This window comes from Pinus tabuliformis, chromosome 4_2 (genome assembly GCF_031772625.1).
Source record: "Pinus tabuliformis cultivar Carrire ecotype Pingquan chromosome 4_2, CPIR1, whole genome shotgun sequence".
NCBI classification, from domain to species: domain Eukaryota; kingdom Viridiplantae; phylum Streptophyta; class Pinopsida; order Pinales; family Pinaceae; genus Pinus; species Pinus tabuliformis.
This window is the reverse complement of record NC_142304.1, coordinates 1,177,057,059-1,177,081,556: the sequence shown is the minus strand read 5'-3', so window position 1 is coordinate 1,177,081,556 and position 24,498 is coordinate 1,177,057,059. Positions and strand designations below refer to the sequence as shown.

Here is a 24,498-nt window from a genome sequence, read left to right as displayed (position 1 = left end):
GAACGAACTCTCATGAGCTCCAAAGTGAAACGGGTCGTTGGGCAGTTCCTAAAACACCATGGATGGAAAGGATATACCATCTCTATGAGAATATGAACATCGAAGATGAAAACCTGATGTAGGAGCATCCAACTGAGGGTATCATGGCTGGAGTGCTTGGTCTCAGCTAAGGAGAACAGGTTCACATTTATTGTTTGGTTTCATTTACATTTGTTGATTAGAACAATATTTAGGAACTTGCATTTTTTTTTTAAGTTATTAGCTAAGTGGCATTAAGGAACACCACGGTTAGATGAAGGTTGTTACAACCACACTTCTTTGTTTTCTTTTAACAACTGTCTTTCATATAAAAAAAAATATAATATATTCCAAAGAGAAAGAAAACCCAAAAATAGTTATCAACTATGTAACTACCAATGTAACTGCGAGCAGTTGTGAGAAACTGTCTCGAAATAGCACAAAATAAGGCATATCATATTTTGTAGAGGTTCGATACACCAAAATAGTAATAGCATATAGAAGAAAATAATTTTAAAAAACCTGAGCATCTGAATCCATCCGTAACAAATGATTTTCTGTTTTCTTTTTCTTTCCCCCCTTAATTACTGAATTTAATAACTAGTTAAAACAGTAGATTTCTCTATTCCCAACAATATTTCCTAACAGAAAGAGACACGGTTCCTAAATTCGAAGGACGAAACAAGAAGTATTTTATTAACTGAAGGCCCAATTACATAGTTCAAGTAGCAGCACAAATTCCAGACATACGGGCGCAAACAACAGCGACAGAAGAATTCTCAACAGACCAATAGTCCCAGTTACTATGAGATACATTCACAACAGAGGTAATCCATGCACATATAAATTCTCTTTCTCTTTATAAACAATGTAATATTGGTTTACCAAAAAAAAATCATAAAGTGCTTAGACAACCACAGCAAGGCAGGATGACTACATCTGCAAGAAAAGCAAACTGCGAGGCCAGGGTTTGAAAACCCAGTTGGCTACAAAACTGTTGAAAAGAAAAAGTTACATATAGCCGAAGCCCGAAGCTCACTCGACACCTGATAAGAGACAGAGGAGCCGAAGCTCTCGAGCCCTAGCCTAATAGTGGACCACGCCAGTGTAGGAATCGAGAAAAGAAGACTACAGAAAAAAGAAATTGTAGCAAGGAGCAACCCTACCAGAACCATTAGGTAGCAACCAGCTCAGCAACCGAATCTGGAGCCAACCCCAACTTGCAATAGGAAAAAACTAGTGGTGTGTCAGTTGTTTCTTTTCGAAGACCCAAAAGGAAAAGTAATGAGCAGTGAAGGTAAGGGTCCATAGCTTGACATACCAGAGGAGCAGACAACGCTAGAGGAATGAGTCCATAACTAGGTCGCAGACAGAAGAGGGAGCCCTGCTCACAAGGAGCGGCTACCCTTAGTACCGAAGAAAAATTGTGTGAACGAACTATAGCATGGAGAGAAGGACTTACCTTGCCAGTGCCGAGCGAAGCCAAGGACAGGGTTTGTTGTGACCACAACCTACAAGCCACAGAGAATTACCAACAGATCAACCAGAGAAATAATCAAGCGAGTAACCAGAAACTCAACTAGAGAATATATACAGAGAGTTAAGATAATAGTAGAAATAGCAGTGTCCATGAAGAAGAATAATAAGCCAACAAAGGAACGAAGAAAACTCTCTCACAAAGCCGATGAAGCCATCAATACAGTGCCCAGGGGAGACCCACCAAGTAGCAAAAGAGGAAGCGCGGGTTGAGTTACCAAGCCACCAGGTGGAGGAATCCATAACCAGGTGCGGACAAAGCACCATTGCAATACTTGACACAGTCACAGACAGAGTAACGATAAGCCCTCACCATAAGCAAAGAAGAGCCAAAGCACTAAAGTGACAAGTGACGAGGGTTAGAGCATAGTCGAAGAGTGGGAGGGTGAAGTCCGAGGCAGGGACAAGTGTCCCCTCACACCTACTCTGTACTCAAAAATTAACTGCACCATCAAATCAAAAAACAAAAATATATGTGTTGATTATTGTTATAATGTTAATCATGTTTGCGCTGACCTTGTCTTAGTGCTAATCACAGTTTTAAATTATTGTTAATCCACAAGCTAAAGGGGTTGGTCCCATCATATTGTGGTATCAGAGCCAGGTTTTGAGTTTTCCTAAGAAATAGAGGTTGGAAGACAAGGTTGTGGGAGAGGTGTTCGAAGAGTAGCAAAGGAAGGATTACGGAAAGAGATCAGGATCCTTAATGCACGTTTGGCGGCAGTAGATGAGGGAAGGAGAAGGGATCCAAAGGTAGGAGATGACAGTGAAGAAGAAGTTGTAGTGGTGGCAGATGGATCGGATGAGGAAGGGCCTGAAATTAGGTTGTTGAGGTCAGTCTTGTTGGCTAGTAGTAAGCCAAAGCCAAAGATTCCAAATTACGATGGCAGCTTGTCCACAGAAGTTCTGTTGGACTGGATCAGCGAATTGGACAAATATTTCGAATGTGAAGAGGTCAACGAAGATCAGAGAGTTAAATTTGCTGCAACCAAGCTGAAAGGACACGTGGCCTTGTGATGGGACAGTATCCAAGCAGAAAGAAGGAGAATGAATAAGTTTCTAATTAAGAAATGGCCGAGAATGGTGGCCAAGATGAAGGGCAGATTTTTTCCCAAAGATTACCAGATTGCCCTACATTGGCAAGTGCAGAATTTGAAGCAGAGAGGAATGACAGTGAAAGAATATACTGAAGAATTCTACTAGGTGAATTTGAGAGTTGGGTACATGGAAGACATCCCGGAAAAGACAGCAAGGTATGTGAATGGCCTAAGGCTAGAAATATTGGATGAGATAAGCATTCTCTCCCCAAGGAATATAGAAGAAGGATACCAAAGTGCCATAAAGGCAGAAGAGAAGATCACAAGAAAACAGAATGCTAGGAGAGGACGAGGAACTGGCAGGGGAAAAGGACAATCCTATAGCAGAGGACGAACTACCAACAATAGTGAAGAGGGCAGCAGTTCCAACACTTCAGGGACAGTAGAAAAAGGTATGTGAATGGCCTAAGGCTAGAAATATTGGATGAGATAAGCATTCTCTCCCCAAGGAATATAGAAGAAGGATACCAGAGTGCCATAAAGGCAGAGGAGAAGATCACAAGAAAAAAAAATGCTATGAGAGGACGAGGAACTGGTAGGGGAAAAGGACAATCCTATAGTAGAGGACAAATTGCCAACAATAATGAAGAGGGCAACAGTTCCAAGACTTCAGGGACAGTAGAAAAAGGAGACAACACTAGAGGAGGAAGGCCATATCAGAGAGGAAGGGGAAATGGAAGAGGCAGAGAAGCTACCTACCAGTGCTACAAGTGTCACAAGTGGGGGCACAGGTCTTTTGAGTGTCCTAAAGGAGAACAAGCTGGTCCCAGAGGAGTATATGTTGCACAACCCGAGGAGGTAGAGGCACCACCCCAAGAAGTAGAGAATGTGCTGGAAACAGGGGAAGCCTTAATTTTGAATAAAGTACTATTGAAGCCAACAAAGGAGACAACTAAACAAACTCAAAGGAAGGCATTATTTAGGACAGTTTGTAAGTCACACAGAAAATGCTGCAAGTTGATTATCAACAGTGGGAGTACGGATAATCTGGTTGCCACAGAGATGGTGGAGAAGTTGGGTTTGAAGTGGCTGAAGCACCCCACTCCCTATAAGGTGTCATGGTTGCAGAAAGGCCATCAGCTATTGGTTGACGAACAGTGTGAAGTTGAGTTCCATATTGGTAGGTATAAGGACAAGGTTATTTGCGATATTATGCCTATGGACGTATGTCATATACTGCTAGGAAGGCCATGGCAGTATGACAGGAAGGTAGTTCATGATGGAAAGACAAACTGTTACAAGTTTGTCAAGGATGGGATTAAGCACATGCTTGTACCCATCAAGGAGGAGGAAGCAACAAAAACTAGTGGAACCAAAGTGTTGCTGGTGGGAGGAAAGGAATTTTTGAAATAGATTGAAGACAGTGAGATAAAATATGTTGTTGTGAGGAGGCCAAAAACTGTGCTATTGCACACCGAAATTGCAGATTTGCCTGAAGAAATTCAGAACATGTTGCAGGAGTTCAGTGACATTGTAGTGGATGATTTGCTGGATAAACTGCCTCCTAAGAGAAGCATCAGTCATTACATAGACTTTATAGACAGAGCTAGTCTACCAAACAAGGCAGCGTACCGAATGAGTTCTAAGGACAATGAGGAGATTAGGAAACAAGTACAGGAATTGTTGGATAAAGGGTTGATAAGGAAGAGTTTAAGTCCCTGTGTAATTCCAACAGTTTTAGCTCCAAAAAAAGGAGGAGAGTGGAGAATGTACACTGGTTCGAGAGCCATCAATAAGATTACCATTAGGTACAAGTTCCCACTACCGCAGATAGATGACATGATGGACTGCTTGAGCGGGGCAGCATATCTCTCGAAAATCGATCTAAAGAGTGGATACCACCAGATTCGAATCAGGGAAGGGGACGAATGGAAGACAACCTTTAAGACCAATGAAGGTTTATATGATGCCATTTGGGTTAAGAAATTCCCCTAGTAGCTTTATGCGCTTAATGAATGAGATGTTAAAAGAATTCATTCGAAAGTTCGTGATTGTATATCTTGATGATATACTGACTTTTAGTAAGACTAGAGGAGAACATTTTTGACACATTCGAAGTGTGATGGAGAAGTGACAACAAAACAAGTTGTTGATAAATTTGGAAAAATGTTCTTTTTTTCAAAGGGAATTAGTCTATTTGGGTTTTGTGATTGCAGAAAATGAGCTGAAGATGGACCTAGAGAAAATTGCAGCAATCATTAGTTGGCCATCCCCAAAAAGTCTGTTTGAGGTACGTATTTTTCATGGGTTGGCAAGTTTTTATCGTAAGTTTATAAGAAATTTTAGTGAGATTTGTGCACCTATGTTGGATACCATAAAAAAGACAAGTCGGCCTTTCCATTGGACTGAGGCAGCAGAGAAAAGATTTCAAATGCTGAAGAAGAAGATCACCGAAAGACCAATCCTGAGATTGCCAGATTTTAACAAGCTTTTCCAGGTTCGTTGTGATGCTAGTGGTACAGGCATTAGGGTTGTACTCAGCCAAGAAGATAAACCTGTTGCTTATTTTAGTGAAAAACTGAACGAAAGCAGGTAGAATTACTCATCTTACGACAAGGAGTTCTATGCTATTGTCTAAGCATTGAAGTTTTGGAGACACTATTTGCTGGGGAACGAATTTGTTTTGTTTTCTGATAATTCTGCATTACAGTACGTTATGCAGCAGCATAAGCTGAACCAAAAGCATGCAAAATGGTTTGAGTACTTACAGAGTTTCACGTTTGTCTTGAAACATATCAGTGGACAGGCCAACAAGGTAGCAAATGCATTGAGCAAAAGAGATTTTCTCTTACAAGAGAGCATGATACAAGTGTTGGGTTTCGAGTACCTGATAGACTTATATCAAACAAATGCAGATTTCAAGGAGGCTTATGAAGCCTGCCAAAATCCTTTGTTGAGGAATAATAGTCTGTGGCTAGATTATAATTTACTGGAGAAGTTTTTGTTTAAAGGGGGACAGCTATGCATTCCTAACTGTTTGATGAGGGAGAACATCATCAGGGAGAAGCACAACGGAGGTCTAGCTAGACATTTCAGCATTGATAAGACCTTAGACCAGCTCAACCATTTTTATTACTAGCCAGAGATGCGGAGGGATGTGTAGCGATTTGTAACCAGATGTAAAGTGTGTCAGTGGGCGAAAGGACACAATCAAAATACAAGACTCTACTCACCACCACCTATCCCGAGTAGATTGTGGGACTCAGTTAGCTTGGACTTTGTCTTGGGTCTACCCAGAATGCAGTGGGGTTACGATTTTGTGATGTTGGTAGTAGACCGGTTATAAAAAATGGCACATTTTATCCCTTGCAAAAAAACAAGCGATGCAACTCACGTGACCCACTTGTTTTTCAGAGAGATAGTCAGGCTACATGGCTTTCCTAAGTCCATTGTTTCCAACAGGGACATGAAATTTATAGGACACTTCTGGCACACCTTGTGGAAGAAGATGGAAACACAGTTAAGTTATAGCTCTGCTCATCACCCACAGACCGACGGACAAACATAGGTGGTAAACAGGAGATTGGGAGACCTACTATGAAGCTTGATCAGGGAAAATTTGTTGGAAATAATACTGAGAGGGGGGGTGAATCAGTATTATCTAGCAAATTAATAAATCTTCCTTATTTGATCTTTGAATTATTTTTGCATGTTAGTACCATAAAATAATGAGCATGAAAAACAGATAGTCACACCAAAGAACACAAGATGTAAGGTGGAAACCCAATGTGGGTGAAAACCACCTGCTGCAATATGTCTCTATCTTCTTTCAATTTAGAAACTTCTTTTACAATGATTTTGTACTGGTGCAGTCCTTTACCAGTACGCAGGCTGCAACCTGCAGAGAGCTACAACTCTCTCTCGTTTTCCAGTCTACTCCTGGAAGGGAGCTACAACCCCCTACTTCTTTTCATAAAGCATCAGATGATCAACAAGTACATAACAGTTACAGATTACTACAGATATCAGATCAGCAATAACAGAATTAACCCAGAACACCTTATCAACAGAGAAATATAATCAACAGAACAGAGACGCAGTTTTCCCTTCTGTGGTCTACGACTAGACGCAGTTAACCTTCCGCTGCCCTGCGTGCCCACGCACTGTTCCTTCAACTGTACTGCGTCTTTTTCTGCAGGGACGCACCCAAAAATACTATCGCGCCGCGTCCTGTTAACCCAAAGACGCACCCAGAGATACTATCGCGCCGCGCCTTTTACCTCAGGGACGCACCTGAACCTCGTCTTTCCTGCATCCCCACGCAGATCTCCCGTTACTGAGCTGCGTCCCAGACGCACCTAAGCCACGTCTGCCCTGCGTCCCCACGCAGGTCTCTCTCTGCTGCGCTGCGTCCCGGCGCACTTGCCCTTCACTGAACCTGCGTCCTTTCAGATATAAATGATATGAAGACTTCAGGACTAACCCAAACAGTCAGATCTACAGATCTGATCATGCGCCATAGAGATCACAGTCCATTAGAAGATTCGCCCTCTTAGATCTGGACTAGATCTCACCAAATAAGATATTCAACCAAAGACAATGAATCATCCAAATGAATTCCTTTGCTTTATATAGGCAAGCTCCTCCTCAAAACATGGAACAATACCACGAGCCGACACCATAGAAACACAAAACCGTCGGCTAGATACCACACAAGAAGCCCCCACGTGCTTTTTCTCTGCCTTGAAATGTGTGCACTGGGTGGACGCACCCCCTGAACGGTTGGCCTGCGTCCTTGGACGCGGGTTCTGCATGGTATACCTGCAGGGACGCACTTTCTGAACCGATTGCCTGCGTCCTTCTTAATTTTCATCAAACTGAGAGCTTTACCACTGGAGTTTCCATCAAGTACAACATCTGTAACATACAGTCATACCAGAAAACATAATGCCAACAATCTCCCCCTTTGGACTTGATGGCAACCTCACAAACGTCAGCTTCATTCTCCCCCTTTGACATCAAGGGCAAAGGGTATGCTCCCCCTAAGCTCATGCTCCCCCTGAATATGAACCAGATCTGCAGCAACGCACCACCATGAAAGAGATAGAGACATATTGCAGCTATTTCCAAGATCTCCTTCTCATAATGCCAACAATGCATTATGTGCTCCCCCTGAGCCTGTACCACCAATAAGAAGAGGTTCAACAAGATGATGCATCAACAACCCCCAACTTTTGCCTGAGGTATTCAAACGTGTCCCTGGGCAATGGTTTGGTAAGAATATCAGCAACTTGTTCCTTGGAAGGAACATACTCCAACTTGACTTTTTGTTCAAGCACTTGTTCCCGGAGAAAATGGTACTTGATTGGTATGTGCTTGGTTTTTGAATGCATAACCGGATTCTTTGATATGCTGATTGCACTTGTGTTATCACATAAGATGGGAATAGGTGGTGTACAAGTGATTTGAAAATCCTGCAAAGTCTGCATCATCCAAAGGAGTTGAGTGCAACAAGATGCAGCAGCAACATATTCCGCTTCAGCTGTAGACAAGGCAATCGAACTCTGTTTCTTGCTGAACCAAGATACCAGTCTGGAACCCATAAAGAATGCACCACCACTTGTGCTTTTCCTGTCATCCACGCTTCCGGCCCAATCTGCATCTGTATAAGCATGAAGAGTAAGATCTGTATCTCTAGGATACCATAAGCCATAATTTTGAGTCCCTTGAAGATATTTGAAAATTCTCTTTACTGCCTGAAGATGAGTCTCCTTCGGATTTGCCTGAAATCTTCCAACTATTCCAACTGCATGCATGATGTCCGGTCGGGTACCTGTCAAATATAGTAAACTTCCAATCATAGATCTGTAGGTTGGTTGATGTACTGCTGTAGATTCATCATTTGCACTGAGACTACATCCTGTGACCATGGGTGTACATACTGGTTTTGCATCTTCCATGCCATATTTCTTCAAAATCTGCTTGAGATACTTGGTTTGAGATAAAAAGATTCCTCCTTCCTTTTGTTGGATTTGTAAACCAAGGAAATATGTCAGTTCTCCTAGCAAGGACATTTCAAATTCTTTCTGCATGATCGAGGCAAAGCTTTGACTCATAGCTTCTTCATTGCTGCCAAAAATAATGTCATCTACATACACAACAAGTATTAGCAATTTGTCATTTTCAACTTTTATATACAGATTGCTATCTGCTGAACCTTTTGAGAAACCTTGTTGATGAAGATATTTGTCCAACCGGTAGTACCAAGCCCTTGGAGCTTGTTTGAGACCATAGAGAGCCTTTTTCAATCGGCATACAAGATTTGGATCATTTCCAAGAATGAACCCATCTGGCTGTTCAATGTACACTTCTTCTTCCAAGTCTCCATTCAGAAAGGCTGATTTCACGTCCATTTGAAATACTTTGAAGTTTTGAAAACTTGAGAGAGCAAGGAACATTTGAATGGCCTCAAGTCTTGGAACAGGAGCAAAAGTTTCTTCAAAGTCTATTCCTTCTTGCTGCGCATACCCTTTACAAACAAGTCTGGCTTTGTTTCTAATTACTTCTCCATTTTCATTCAATTTATTTTTGAAGACCCATTTTGTTCCGATAACATTTTTATCCTTTGGTCTAGGAACCAGCTCCCAAGTGTTGTTCTTTTCGATTTGCTCAAGTTCTTCATTCATTGCTTTCACCCAACATTCATCTTTGCATGCTTCTTTCACATTTTGTGGTTCAGTAGAGGAGAGTAATGCCAAATAGCTTGAGGCTTCTGCAACTGTTCTTCTTGTTTGTACACCTGCTTCTTTCTGCCCCACAATCTGAGATTCTGGATGATTCTTCTGAACATATCTGGATGGAGTTTTTTCTTCTATTCTTGTCTGCTCCTCTGGTTCTTCTTGAGGTTCTTCTTCTTCATCATTCTGTCTTTGAGGGTAGCCTTCATCTTCTTCTATATCTTCATGATGTACTTGTCTAGGAATATATCCCTTCTCATCAACCACTACATCAATGCTGTCAACAATTCTGCCAAGTCTTTTATTGTAGCATTTGTATGCTTTGCTATGTGGAGAATAGCCAAGAAGAATGCCTTCATCTACTCTAGGTTCAAGTTTGCCAAGCTGCTCATCAGTATTCTTGATATAGCATTTTCTCCCAAAGATTTTGAAGTGCTTTACCGAAGGAGTTTTACCACTCCAGAGCTCATGAGGAGTTTGAGTGCTGTTCACGCGGACATTTGTCTTGTTGAGAATAATAACCGCAGCATGTGCAGCTTCACCCCAGAAAGTTGCGGGAGTTCTTGATTCATCAAGCATAGCACGAGCCATTTGTTGGATTGTTCTGTTCATTCTTTCAACAACTCCATTTTGCTGAGGAGTTCTAGCTGTAGAGAATTCTCTCCTTATCCCATGTTCATCACAGAAATCGAAAAATTCATTTGAAGTAAATTCCCCACCTCTGTCGGATCTGAGGCACTTAATTTTGTGACCTGATTCATTTTCAACCAAGGCTTTGAAGGACTTGAATTTTTCGAATGCTTCATCTTTGTGCTTCATAAGTCCTAACCAGACAAACCTGGAGAAATCGTCAATAAATAATATCAAGTATTCCTCTCCTCTAGGTGTTCTTTTCCTGAATGGACCACATGTATCTGTATGTACTAGCTCAAGAGGCATGCTAGCTGATCCTTCTTTCTCTGGAAAGTTAGTCCTGGTTTGTTTTCCAAACTGACATGATCTGCATATGGTGTTGTCAGGAATTTTGATATCTGGAAGATCGCGAACTGCCTGATATTTGCATGCTTTCCTTATTTGTGAGAAGCTTAGATGTCCCAACCTTCGATGCCATAACCAGTGCTCTTCATCCTTGCTTAGATAGCATTGTTGTTGTCCTTCTTCAAATATGTACAGATTATTTGGAGTTCTTTTGCCTTTGAGTACTATTTTACCTGTATCAAGATTACGAACGAGACATCCATCTGATCTGAAAATAACCTCGGTTCTTTGATCACACATCTGGCTGACACTTAGTAGATTATGCTTCAATCCATCAACATACAAAACATTTCCAGCCTTGACCTTTTCTTTTAAAGGAGCAATACCTTTTCCTTTTATAGTTGCAGGAGTATCATTTCCAAAAGAAACTTTCTTTCCTTTTCCTAAAGTAGAATAAGATTCAAGTTTTTCTTTATCACCTGTCATATGTTTCGAACATCCACTGTCAATGTACCATAGATTTTCCTGTCCTTCTGCATAAAATGCTATCCCACATCTTTCTGTTTGAGGTTCCTTTATTCTCCATGTTTTGGTGCTTGTGGCTTGTTCCTTTTTCCCTTCTTGTTCCTTTTTCTCCTGAAACCTGCTCCTGCATTCAGAGTCTTCATGACCAAAATTACTGCAAATAACACATTCAACTTCATTTTCAAGGGCCGAAAAGTTGTTATAGGTCCTTTTTGTAATCATACTTCTTTGTTTTTGAGCTTCCCTAGTCATGATTGTTTTATATGCAACACATTGAGCTGCTTTGTGACCAAAGTTATGGCAAGAAAAGCATTGTCCATTGAAGAAGCTTCTGCGGTTATTGAATCTACCAGCCAACTGATTGTAATTTCTATTTTCATCTATTCTTGAACCAAACTGAGAAGATTTTACCTGTGGCTGGTTGTAGCTTTTGTTCACCCTTAAGATGGATTGCCCTTGATAGTTTCTGTTTGTAATTCGTCCCTGCTTTACCTGATTATCTTCATTGTTCTTTTGCTCATTTCTTCTTGCTGCATCAAGATAACTTTTTGAGGTGGATGCTTGAGAGGTTTCTCCATTATAGCCCAAACCTGTCTTGTTTAGAGGAGACCGCTGCACATTGATAATCTCATCCAAAGTTTCAGATCCTTTGACAAACTTAAGATTAATAGCTTTTGTTTTCTCAATTTCTTTTCTGAGACCAACAATTTCACCTTCTAGTTTTTCAAGATGTTTTTCCTTTTCATCAATTTGAAATTGTAGAGTATCAATGATCACATTCTTTTCTTCTATACATCTCTTGAGTCTAGTAATTTCATCATAGAGATTATCCACATCTACAACATCCTCATAATCATCATCTTCAAATGCCATTAACAGCGTATATTTATTACCTTGTTCATCTTCATCACTGTTTGATAAGCCATCACTATCTTCATGGGTGTAGTAGCTTTTCTTATTTGCACTTTGTTTCTTGTTCCATCTAGCAGGTTCCTTTCCTTTATCCTTATAAGGACATTTTGCAGCATAATGACCTACTCTTCCACAAGCAAAGCATTTGAAAGGTAGCTTACCTCTGAACCTTCCAGAACCCCTTTGAAGATTTCTAACAAAATTTGATTCTTCTTCCTCTTCTTCTGGAACATGTCTTGCTTCATAGTAATCTTCTTTGCCTGATGCCTTAAAAGCAGCTTCCCTTCTGTCTGATGGACCTCCCTTTCTCATTTCATAAGCAGTTAGAATTCCATGTAGCTGAGACATAGTGAGAACACGGAGATTTTCCTTTTCTTCTATTGCAGATACTTTAGATTCAAACTTGGGGGATAATGATCTTAGAATCTTTTGAACTACTATAGTCTCTTTTATTTCTTCACCCAAATTTTTCATACAATTAACAATCTCATCTACCCGAAGAAAATAATTAGCCACACTTTCATCATTATACATCTTGAGAGTCTCATATTGAATCCTGAGAGTTTGAAGTTTAGCTTGTTTTACCTGTTCATCTCCTTCATAGCTCGTGACCATTTTGTCCCATATCTCTTTTGCTGATTTGAAGTGCATTACCTTCATGAATTCTGTTTGGGATATACTTCCTAATAGAGTACTGACTGCTTTTGCATTTGTTTCATACTTCTTTTTCTCAGCAGGATCTGTAGGAGTAGCTGAAGGAAAAGCATAGCCTGTTTCTACAATGTCCCAAACTTCTGTACCAAGGGATTGAAGATATGCAGTAACTCTTACCTTCCAATAATTGAAGTTTGTCCCATCAAAAATCGGTGGCCTGATTGATGCTTCTCTCTCGTAGTTGCTCATGATGAACGATCTACCTTCAAGCGATCAAGCTTCTCTGAAGGACCTGCTCTGATACCAATTGTTGGAAATAATACTGAGAGGGGGGGTGAATCAGTATTATCTAGCAAATTAATAAATCTTCCTTATTTGATCTTTGAATTATGTTTGCATGTTAGTACCATAAAATAATGAGCATGAAAAACAGATAGTCACACCAAAGAACACAAGATGTAAGGTGGAAACCCAATGTGGGTGAAAACCACCTGCTGCAATATGTCTCTATCTTCTTTCAATTTAGAAACTTCTTTTACAATGATTTTGTACTGGTGCAGTCCTTTACCAGTACGCAGGCTGCAACCTGCAGAGAGCTACAACTCTCTCTCGTTTTCCAGTCTACTCCTGGAAGGGAGCTACAACCCCCTACTTCTTTTCATAAAGCATCAGATGATCAACAAGTACATAATAGTTACAAATTACTACAGATATCAGATCAGCAATAACAGAATTAACCCAGAACACCTTATCAACAGAGAAATATAATCAACAGAACAGAGACGCAGTTTTCCCTTCTGTGGTCTGCGACCAGACGCAGTTAACCTTCCGCTGCCCTGCGTGCCCACGCACTGTTCCTTCAACTGTACTGCGTCTTTTTCTGCAGGGACGCACCCAAAAATACTATCGCGCCGCGTCCTGTTAACCCAAAGACGCACCCAGAGATACTATCGCGCCGCGCCTTTTACCTCAGGGACGCACCTGAACCTCGTCTTTCCTGCGTCCCCACGCAGATCTCCCGTTACTGAGCTGCGTCCCAGACGCACCTGAGCCACGTCTGCCCTGCGTCCCCACGCAGGTCTCTCTCTGCTGCGCTGCGTCCCGGCGCACTTGCCCTTCACTGAACCTGCGTCCTTTCAGATATAAATGATATGAAGACTTCAGGACTAACCCAAACAGTCAGATCTACAGATCTGATCATGCGCCATAGAGATCACAGTCCATTAGAAGATTCGCCCTCTTAGATCTGGACTAGATCTCACCAAATAAGATATTCAACCAAAGACAATGAATCATCCAAATGAATTCCTTTGCTTTATATAGGCAAGCTTCTCCTCAAAACATGGAACAATACCACGAGCCGACACCATAGAAACACAAAACCGTCGGCTAGATACCACACAAGAAGCCCCCACGTGCTTTTTCTCTGCCTTGAAATGTGTGCACTAGGTGGACGCACCCCCTGAACGGTTGGCCTGCGTCCTTGGACGCGGGTTCTGCATGGTATACCTGCGGGGACGCACTTTCTGAACCGATTGCCTGCGTCCTTCTTAATTTTCATCAAACTGAGAGCTTTACCACTGGAGTTGCCATCAAGTACAACATCTGTAACATACAGTCATACCAGAAAACATAATGCCAACAAAATTCACGGATATGGGATCGTGTACTTGCCCAGGCGGAGTTCTCTTACAACGACTCCCCAAATCGCAGCACGAGATATAGTCCTTTTCAAATCTTATATGGCATGCATCCCCACGGAGTGCATGAATTACGAGATCTAGGATAGCGGGAAAGATAGAGTGTGGATGGGGAGGATTTCACCAAAGCAATGAATGATCTACACGAGCAGGTAAAGATGAAGTTGCAGGACAACAGTTAAAAGTATAAGCAGTGGGCAGATCTGAAATGGTGAGAGGTACAATTTAATGTGGGGGATGAAGTCCTCACACATTTACATAGAGAACGGTTTCCTAGGGGAGAATACAACAAACTGAAATACAAAAAGATTGGCCCATGCAAAATTCTGCATAATTTTTTAGCCAATGCTTATGAATTACAGCTGCCTCCAAGGATAGGCATATCGCCCATCTTCAACGTGGCAGACTTGTTTCCATATACTGCCAGTCCTGAAGACGACAATACAGCACGGCCTACACGGGACACACAGGAAGGAAGAGACACTTGGATGAGGCAAATGCCTTCAGCTCAACCCCTTGAGATCAAGAGGATCCTCGACACTCAGGTGACCAGGCGAACTCGACGGAAGGAGTACCTACAGTATCTTGTCAAATGCAAGAACCGTCCCATTGAGGACAGTTCCTGGCTTGACGCGAGACAAATACAACGGGCAGGCTATTCAGTCGAGGACCTCATGGACCGGAGCCATGAATTTTTCTTACCCCGGGAGCTTGATGCAGGAGCATCCAACTAAGGGTATCATGGCTGGGGTGTTTGGTCTCAGCTAAGGGGATTTGAATACAGGTAGAATTACTTGCAAATCGATTCCAAACACCAAAATTCTAGAAGCCAGAGTTGGTGGTGAGACTTGCATTCTTATTGCTTGTATACTAATATATAAGTTACAATAAATGAAATGATATTTTAAGGTCCATTGGACTAAAAATAGTCTATAAAACCAATGGTTCCATATTTTTCAATTTTTACAATTCAATCATTTTCTTAACATATCTCTAAACACTAATCCTGCATCACTAAGATACAAATTATTCGTAAAACCAATAAACTAAAATCTTTGACGATAACTTATCCTAACTTTAAAAAATTTCAAATACTATCAACTTCACAGGAAATAATGAATAATAAACCAAAGAAAAACAATGAAATCAAAGGCGAAAAAGAATCAAATCCATTGGAAATCCAGTGAAAGCGGATTTCGAAATACTTCCAAGCGACTGACATCCATATCCAGCGAGACGGTCATAATAAACATTAATAAAACGTTGCATTAAAATTTGCTTCTAAACCGAAGTTCGGGTGGTCAGCGGTGACTTTATTAAATTAGAGTTTATATTATTATTATCATAATATTTTTTTTGTGTGAGAAACTGGGGATGTTTTTATTTCCTTGTACAAATGCAATATATGGTCAGAAACCATCTTATAGAATAGTCTTTGCCAATCACTTTCAATATTGGTCACTATTTTTTTTATCAGAATAATATGAGATCTACTAACGAAAATTTTCTTTTTAATTATTTTCAGGTATAAAATATTGTATTAATGTTTATTTAAATTAATTTTTTTAATTTAAAAATATAAAATATTATGTTAATATTTATTTAAAATTAATTTTTATATTTATGTTTTGAATTAAGTTAATATATTATTTTGATATCTTAGTTGGGTGAAAATGCGTTTAATTTAATGTTAAAAAGAAATCAAACTTAGAAAGTTGTGTAGAATTAAATAGATTATTATTATAAAATTTGAATATGATTTAAAAAATAATTTAAATATTTGTTTTTAAATTATTAAGATTTTTTTAAATGTTAAGAAAAAATGTTTTAATTTAAAATAATGGTTTGTTAAGACATTGTCAAAGAAAAGTTTGCTAACTATTACAAATTGGTTTTGTGATTTTAAAATTATTATATATATATATATATATATGTTATTCTTTAAATTAAATAAATTTTTAGTTAATTTGTCACTAATCAATATATAAAAAGATCAAGGTGGAGCATATCTAATTGATGATATCTCTGGGATGAATACATGAGAACATGTGAACTTGCCTTGAATATTTTTGAGTTAATAACAATATTGATGAAGATGGTCAACCAAAAGCCATCTAGAATTTGAATGAGTTAACAATAATATTAATGAAGATAGTTAACTAAAAGCCATCTAAATTAGATGGGGTTTCATTTTAGTTCTATCAAAGCAATTATGTATGACTTTGTTAGTTTGGGTTGTATCGTTTAAAAGAAGCAACATTCAGGAATAATATTAATCAACATTTTATTGAGTTTATTTTGAAACCTAATATTAATCAAGATTTTATTAAGTTTATTTTGAAATTTAATATTAATTAAGATTTTATTAAATTCACTTTGAAACCTAACAAACCTTGAGGTCATAAGACTAATAAAATTGCTATTAGAATATATTAATTCATTTTTAATTTCCTAATATATATTTATTAAATTCTTTATACATATTTCAAATTTAAAAATAAATAAATAAATATTTTCACTTAAGTACTGGGGCTTTTCGCAGTGCATTATATTAGATATCATTTTTTGGGATTCAACTGCGTTAAGTAAGTCATTCATCTATGACAATTTCCATGAGAGGTAGTCATAATTGACTAATATCTCATGATTTTTAAATAATCCACTTAGCACTCATTGCATCAGGTGATGCTCACAGGGGTGAAGAAGTGGGATTGAAACTAGTGAAATAAATCACGTAGCATCAATCATCACTTCTGGGGCTTGCAGCCGATAACCAGGACTTCCCAGGAGGGCAAGCTAAGTGGGCTTGGTTGTGGGGAAAACTCCACAGTTAAGCGCGCTAGAGCCAGAGGCAATCTGGGATGGGTGACCTCTTGGGAAGTCCTGGTTACTGAGTGCAAGCCCCAGAAGTGATGATTGACACTATGTGATTATTTCACTAGTTTCAATCCCACTTCTTCACCCTTGTGAGTATCACCTGATGCCATGAGTGCTAAGTGGACTATTAAAAAATCATAAGATATTAGTCAGTTACGACTACCTCTCATGGAAATGGTCATGGATGAATGACTTACTTAACGCAGTTGAATCCCAAAAAATGATATCAAATACTTTCACTATTCAATATCTTTTTTATAATAACATTTTTATATTTTTCCTTTAGTACATTTTTAATATATGTGTGTGTGTGTGTGTGTTTAATCTCGCTATTTATACTCAATTTGCCATCATATTTTTTCCTCCATTTATTTTTTAAACCTTTGGTTTACTAAAAAAAATGCAAGTATTAAAAATCTCAGCATCTTCTAACATTATTATATATATATATATATATATATATATATATATATATATATATATATAAAAGCAATACACCCTATCTTATTCTCTTTATAGAAATGGGTATTTCCCCTATCAAGAGCCTAGCTATGACTAGGCTTCTCTAAGATTTAGCAACTAAAATAAAATTAAGATATTATGAGGTCATCAACCCCACCCTGGAAGATCAAAAGTATCTCTATGTTTTAACTAGCTCAAAGAAGAAAATTAATATACTCGATATTAGAACGAACTCTCATGACCTCCAAAGTGAAACGGGTCATGGGGCAGTTCCTAAAACACCATGAATGGAAAGGATCTACCATCTCTATGAGAATATGAACATCGAAGATGAAAACATGATGTAGGAGCATCCAGCTAAGGGTATCATGGCTTGGGTGTTTGGTCTCAGCTAAGGAGAACAAGTTAACATTTATCGTTTGGTTTCCTTTACATTTGTTGATTAGAACAGTATTTAGGAGTTTGCATTTTTTTTAAGAGTTATTAGTTAAGTGGCATTTAGGAACATGACGGTTAGATGAAGGTTGTTACAACCACAATTCTTTGTTCTATTTTTATTTAACAACTGTCTTTCATATAAAAAAATATAATATATTCCAAAGAGCAAGAAAACCCAAAAAAAGTTATCAACTATGTAACTACCGATGTAACTGCAAGCAGTTGTGAGAAACTGTCTCAAAATAGCACAAAAGAAGGCATATCATATTTTGTAGAGGTTCGATACACCAAAACAGTAATAGCATACAAAAGAAAATCATTTTAAAAAACCTGAGCATCTGAATCCATCTGTAACAAATGATTTTATGATTTATTTTCTTTTCCCCCTTAATTACTGAATGTAATAACTAGTCAAAACAATGCGTTTCTCTATTCCCAACAATCTTTCCTAACAGACAGAGACACAGTTCCTAAATTCGAAGGACGAAACAAGAAGTATTGTATTAACTGAAGGCCCAATTACATAGTTCCAGTAGCGGCACAAATTCAAGACAGACGGGCGCAAACAACAGTCGTGGAAGAATTCTCAACAGACCAATAGTCCTAGTTACTGTGAGATACATTCACAACAGTGGTAATCCATGCACATATAAATTCTCTTTCTCTTTATAAACAATGTAATACTGGTTTACAAAAAAATAATCATAAAGTGCTTAGACAACCACAACAAGGCAGGACGACTACACCTGCAGGAAAAACAAACTGTGAGGCCAGGGTTTGAAAACCCAGTTGGCTACAAAACTGTTGAAAAGAAAAAGTTACATACAGCCAAAGCCCGAAGGTCACTCGACACCCGATAAGAGATAGAGGAGCCGAAGCTCTTGAGCCCTAGCCTAATAATGGACCACGCCAGTGTAGGAACCGAGAAAAGAAGACTACAAAAAAAGAAACCATAGTAAGGAGCGACCCTACCAGAACCATTAAGTAGCAACCAGCTCAACAACCGAATCTAGAGCCAACCCCAACTTGCAATAGGAAAAAACCAGGGGTGTGTCAGTTGTTTGCTTTCCAAGACCCAGAAGGAAAAGTAATGGGCAGTGAACGTAAGGTTTCGTAGCTTGACTTACAAAAGGAGCAAACAGCGCTAGAGGAACGAGTCCATAACCAGGTCGAAACCACAAGAGGGAGCCCTGCTCACAAGGAGCGGCTACCCTTAGCACCGAAGAAAAACTGTGTAAATGAACTATAGCATGGAGAGAAGTACTTACCTTGCCAAAGCTGAGTGAAGCCAAGGACAGGGTCCATTGTGACCGCAACCTACAAGCCATAGAGAATTACCAACAGATCAACTGGAGAAATAATCAAGCGGGTAACCAGAAACTCAACCAGAGAATATATACAGAGAGAGTTAAGATAACAATAGAAATAGCAGCGTCCACGAAGAAGAATAATAAGCCAACAGAGGAATGAAGAAAACTCTCTCACAAACCGACGAAGCCATCAATACAGTGCCCAGGTGAGACCCACCGGGTAGAAAAAGAGGAAGTGCGGGCAGAGTTACCAAGCCACCAGGCGGAGGAGTCCATAACCAGGTGCGGACAGAGCACCATTGCAATACTTGACACAGTCACAAACATAGTAACAATAAACCCTCACTGCAAGCAAAGAAGAGCCAAAGTACCAAAGTGAAAAGTGACGAGGGTTAGAGCATAGTCGAAGAGTGGGAGGGTGAAGTCCGAGGCAGGGATAGGTTTCCCCTCACACCTACTCCGTACTCACCAATTAACTGTGCCATCAAACCAAAAAAACAAAAATATTTGTATTGATTATTGTTATAATGTTAATCATGTTTGCGCTGACCTTGTCTTAGTGCTAATCACAGTTTTAAATTTTTGTTAATCCGCAAGCTAAAGGGGTTGGTCCCATCATATTGTGGTATCAGAGCTAGGTTTTGAGTTTTCCTAAGAAATGGAGGTTGGAAGACGAGGTCATGGGAGAGATGTCAGAGAGTAGCAAAGGAAGGATTACGGGAAGAGATCAGGACCCTTAATGCATGTTTGGCGGCAGTAGATGTAGGAAGGAGAAGGGATCCAGAGGTAGGAGATGACAGTGAAGAGGAAGCTATAGTGGTGATAGATGGATCAGATGAGGAAGGACCTGAAATCAGGTTGTTGAGGTTAGTCTTGTTGGCTAGCAGTAATCCAAAGCCAGAGATTCCAAATTACGATGGCAGCTTGTCCACAAAAGTTCTGTTGGACTGGATCAGTGAGTTGGACAAATATTTCGAATGTGAAGAGGTCAGCGAAGATTGAAGAGTTAAATTTGTTGCAACCAAGCTGAAAGGACACGCAGCCTTGTGACGGGACAGTATCCAAGCAGAAAGAAAGAGGATCAATAAGTTGCCAATTAAGGAATGGCCGAGAATGGTGGCCAAGATGAAGGGCAGATTTTTTCCCGAAGATTACCAGATTGCCCTACATCGACAAGTGCAGAATTTGAAGCAAAGAGGAATGACAGTGAAAGAATATACTGAAGAATTCTACTGGGTGAATTTGAGAGTTGGGTACATGGAAGACACCCCAAAAAAGATAGCAAGGTATGTGAATGGCTTAAGGCTAGAAATATTGGATGAGATAAGCATTCTCTCCCCAAGGAACATTGAAGAAGCATACCAGAGTGCCATAAAGGCACAAGAGAAGATCACAAGAAAACAAAATGCTATGAGAGGACGAGGAACTGGTAGGGGAAAAGGACAATCCTATAGCAGAGGACAAATTGCCAACAATAATGAAGAGGGCAACAGTTCCAAGACTTCAGGGACAGTAGAAAAAGGAGACAACACTAGAGGAGGAAGGCCATATCAGAGAGGAAGGGGAAATGGAAGAGGCAGAGAAGCTGCTTACCAATGCTACAAGTGTCACAAGTGGGGGAACAGGTCTTTTGAGTGTCCTAAAGGAGAACAAGCTGGTCCCAAAGGAGCGTATGTTGCATAGCCTGGTGAGGCAGAGGCACCACCCCAAGAAGTAGAGAATGTGTCGGAAATAGGGGAAGCCTTAATTTTGAATAAAGTACTACTGAAGCCAGCAAAGGAGACAGCTGAACAAACTCAAAGGAAGGCATTATTCTGGACAGTTTGTAAGTCACACGGAAAATGCTGCAAGTTGATTATCGACAGTGGGAGTATGGATAATCTGGTTGCCACAGAGATGGTGGAGAAGTTGGGTTTGAAGTGGCTGAAGCACCCCACTCCCTATAAGGTGTCGTGGTTGCAGAAAGGCCATCAACTGTTGGTTGACGAACAGTGTGAAGTTGAGTTCCATATTGGCAGGTATAAGGACAAGGTTATTTGTGATATTATGCCTATGGACGTATGTCATATACTACTAGGAAGGCCATGGCAGTATGACAGGAAGGTAGTTCATGATGGAAAGACAAACTGTTACAAGTTTGTCAAGGATGGGATTAAGCACATGCTTGTACCCATCAAGGAGGAGGAAGTAGCAGAAACTAGCAGAACCAAAGTGTTGTTGGTGGGAGGAAAGGAATTTTTGAAACAGATCGAAGACAGTGAGATAAAATATGTTGTTGTGAGGAGGCCAAAAACAGTGTTGTTGCACACCGAAATTGCAGATTTGCCTGAAGAAATTCAGAACATGTTGCAGGAGTTCAGTGACATTGTAGTGGACAATTTGTCGGATAAACTGCCTCCTAAGAGAAGCATCAGTCATTACATAGAATTTATACTCGGAGCTAGTCTATCAAACAAGGCAGCGTACCGACTGAGTCCTAAAGACAACGAGGAGATTAGGAAATAGGTACAGGAATTGCTGGATAAAGGGTTGATAAGGAAGATTTTAAGTCCCTATGCAGTTCCAATAGTTTTAGCTCCAAAAAAAGGAGGAGAGTGGCGAATGTGCACCGATTCGAGAGCCATCAATAAGATTACCATTAGGTACAGGTTCCCACTACTGCGGATGGATGACATGATGGACTGCTTGAGCGGGGCAGCATATTTCTCGAAAATCGATCTAAAGAGTGGATACCACCAGATTCGAATCAGGGAAGGGGATGAATGGAAGACAGCCTTTAAGACCGATGAAGGTTTATATGATACCATTCGGGTTAAGCAATTCCCCTAGTAGCTTTATGCGCTTAATGAATGAGATGTTAAAGAATTCATTGGAAAGTTTGTGATTGTATATCTTGATGATATACTGATTTTTAGTAAGACTAGAGGAGAACATTTTCGACACGTTCGAAGTGTGCTGGAGAAGTTATAACAAAACAAGTTGTTGATAAATCTGAAAAAATGTTCTTGTTTTCAAAGGGAATTAGTCTATTTGGGTTTTGTGATTGCAGAAAATGAGCTGAAGATGGACCCAAAGAAATTTGTTTTGTTTTCTGATAATTCTGCATTACAATACGTTATGTAGCAGCATAAGTTGAACCACAAGCATGAAAAATGGGTTGAGTACTTGCAAAGTTTCACATTTGTCTTGAATCATATCAGTGGATAGGCCAACAAGGTAACGATGCATTAAGCAGACGATCTTTTCTCTTACAGGAGAGCACAATACAAGTGTTGGGTTTCGAGCACCTGACAGACTTATATCAGACAGATGTGGATTTCAAGGAGGCTTATGAAGCCTGCCAAAATCCTTTGTTGAGGAATAATAGTCTGTGGCTGGTGTTAGAGTCAGTCTTGTCAGTCCTCCGTCAGAGATCAAAACTTTTTCTGCATTTCATTTTTAGGTGTCTTGCTCCATTCACTCAGTTGCATTCCGCTAGGGGCATGCCATGATCTGACGAAAGGGCCTTATCATTCATTCCCCTCATGTCTTGTACCTGCTGGCTTAGGTCTTTTCATCAATATGTATTAAAGTCCATAACAGTCAATGTTCGATCTTTTAATGGACAAGATTCAGTTCGGTCATTAAGTCTAGGGATTAGTCATTTGGTATTCAAACAATGTCCAACAAAGCCAGCAAGGCCAGAGGGAGGCTCTTATAAAGTTGTGATTCAAATATTTTCATCATCATATTGATAGATTACGACTGTTCTTCAAAACTCTGTTTTGAAGAAATGTCAACATTTCGTCATTTGTAATAATTTTCAAAAGTTTCTTAGTGGATTTCTCCAAGCGCAGCCCTGGTCTCCTTAGCCAAATTCCATGTAGACTACCCCTGCAAAAAAATTGCCAAAAATTTCATCATTTTGGTCAAAGAAAATCAAAAGGAAGTGTGAAAAGTAGAGTTGTATTAATTGTGAAGAAGTGCCAAAGTGAAAACAATACAAAATGGGTTTTGGAGAAAGAAAAAATCAAATCCAACTCTTACAAGATATTTCTACAAGTTTATAAATCATTTGCATCAAGTTACATTCATGAAATCTTATAGCAAAAGTTGAATTTGGAGGTTGAAGAACAAACTGTGGTGTGAAAGGTCGTGACCGTGTCAAAGGTTGGAGCACGGCACACAGGTGGAGTGGCGCGATGCATATAGAGAGCGTGGCACACTGGGGATGTCCGCCTAGTGTTAATTTGAATGGGCGCGACACATATAGAGAGCGCGGCGCACTGAGTTCTTGGCGCGGCACACACAGTTCAGAGCCCGAAATTGTGTCAAATATTTTCAAATTTTTCATCCCTTGCTTGGAGTTGTCAGGTAGGGCCCTCTATTTTGACATTGCTTCAGATTTTATGATAAGAGATGGTGGTGTAAAGGTGATAAAGGTTGAAGCAAAAAATTCATACCCAACACAAACAAATTTGCTGCCAGTGTTTTCAGAGCTCACAGTTTTGTCACCAAGGACTCTCCTCCTTCCCCATTCTCCCTTGTTGCCTCATTTCCTATCCCCCCACCAAGTTTATCAATCCTACATTACACTAAACATCCCAAAACCCTAGCCCTTACTAAAATCTCCTCAACCCTATGTGACTAATCCCAAACCCTAAACCTTATTCCTATCTATAAAATCCCCCTCCTCTCCCTAAATAAAATTATCCCAATAACTCTCATTCCTCAATATTGTTTCCCCTTCCTAACAATCCCTAATAGTCCCTGTTGCATTTGTTTTTTCCCTTGGTGGCAGAAATTGAAATACAACACCAAAAAGAGCAGTTTAAGCACAGTTCTTACACAAATGACACAGTTTTGGAAGAAGAATTAGATGAGTATCAAATAGGCTATATGAATGCTATGTCCGCTTAGCAGTAGCGATATTCACTTAGAAACAGAGATGTGTCGGCTAACCCAATTCAGAAGAGGAAGGAAGTTTCAACATCAAAGAATGATTCATCAGTTGCACAAAAGAAAGGAAAGGAGGCAGTTGATCTTGTTAGCAGCAAATCACCATCAGCAGAACAATCGAATCAGCAAGGTGTATCGAAAGAGAAGGAGAAGAAAGATGTCCTAGCCAAAGAGGTAGAAAAGACTTCAGCCTTTAGTTTAGAGAATGAAATTTCTAAACTGAAGGTATCCATTCCCTTGACTGAAATAATGAGGAACAACAGTTATAGAGGGAAAGTTTCTAAAATTTTGAATTTTGATCCCATGTCTGATATGGTGAATGTCGAAGATGATCAACCTGAAATGATTTTTGGACCAGCATTGAATGGTGAGTCTC

At 39.8% G+C, this 24,498-nt stretch overlaps 1 protein-coding gene across 1 annotated transcript; it reads left to right on the top strand.

Annotated features, from left to right (window-relative positions):
• Positions 1-20,297: 20,297 nt before the first annotated feature.
• Positions 20,298-20,867, top strand: LOC149173863 (uncharacterized). Its single transcript, XM_089426853.1, has one exon. The coding sequence runs from the start codon at positions 20,298-20,300 to the stop codon at positions 20,865-20,867; it is 570 nt and encodes a 189-aa protein (XP_089282979.1).
• Positions 20,868-24,498: the final 3,631 nt, after the last annotated feature.

Excerpts from the sequence above, each read along its gene's own strand:
- LOC149173863 (XM_089426853.1), top strand. The coding sequence starts at position 20,298 with ATGGTGGCCAAGATGAAGGGCAGATTTTTTCCCGAAGATTACCAGATT.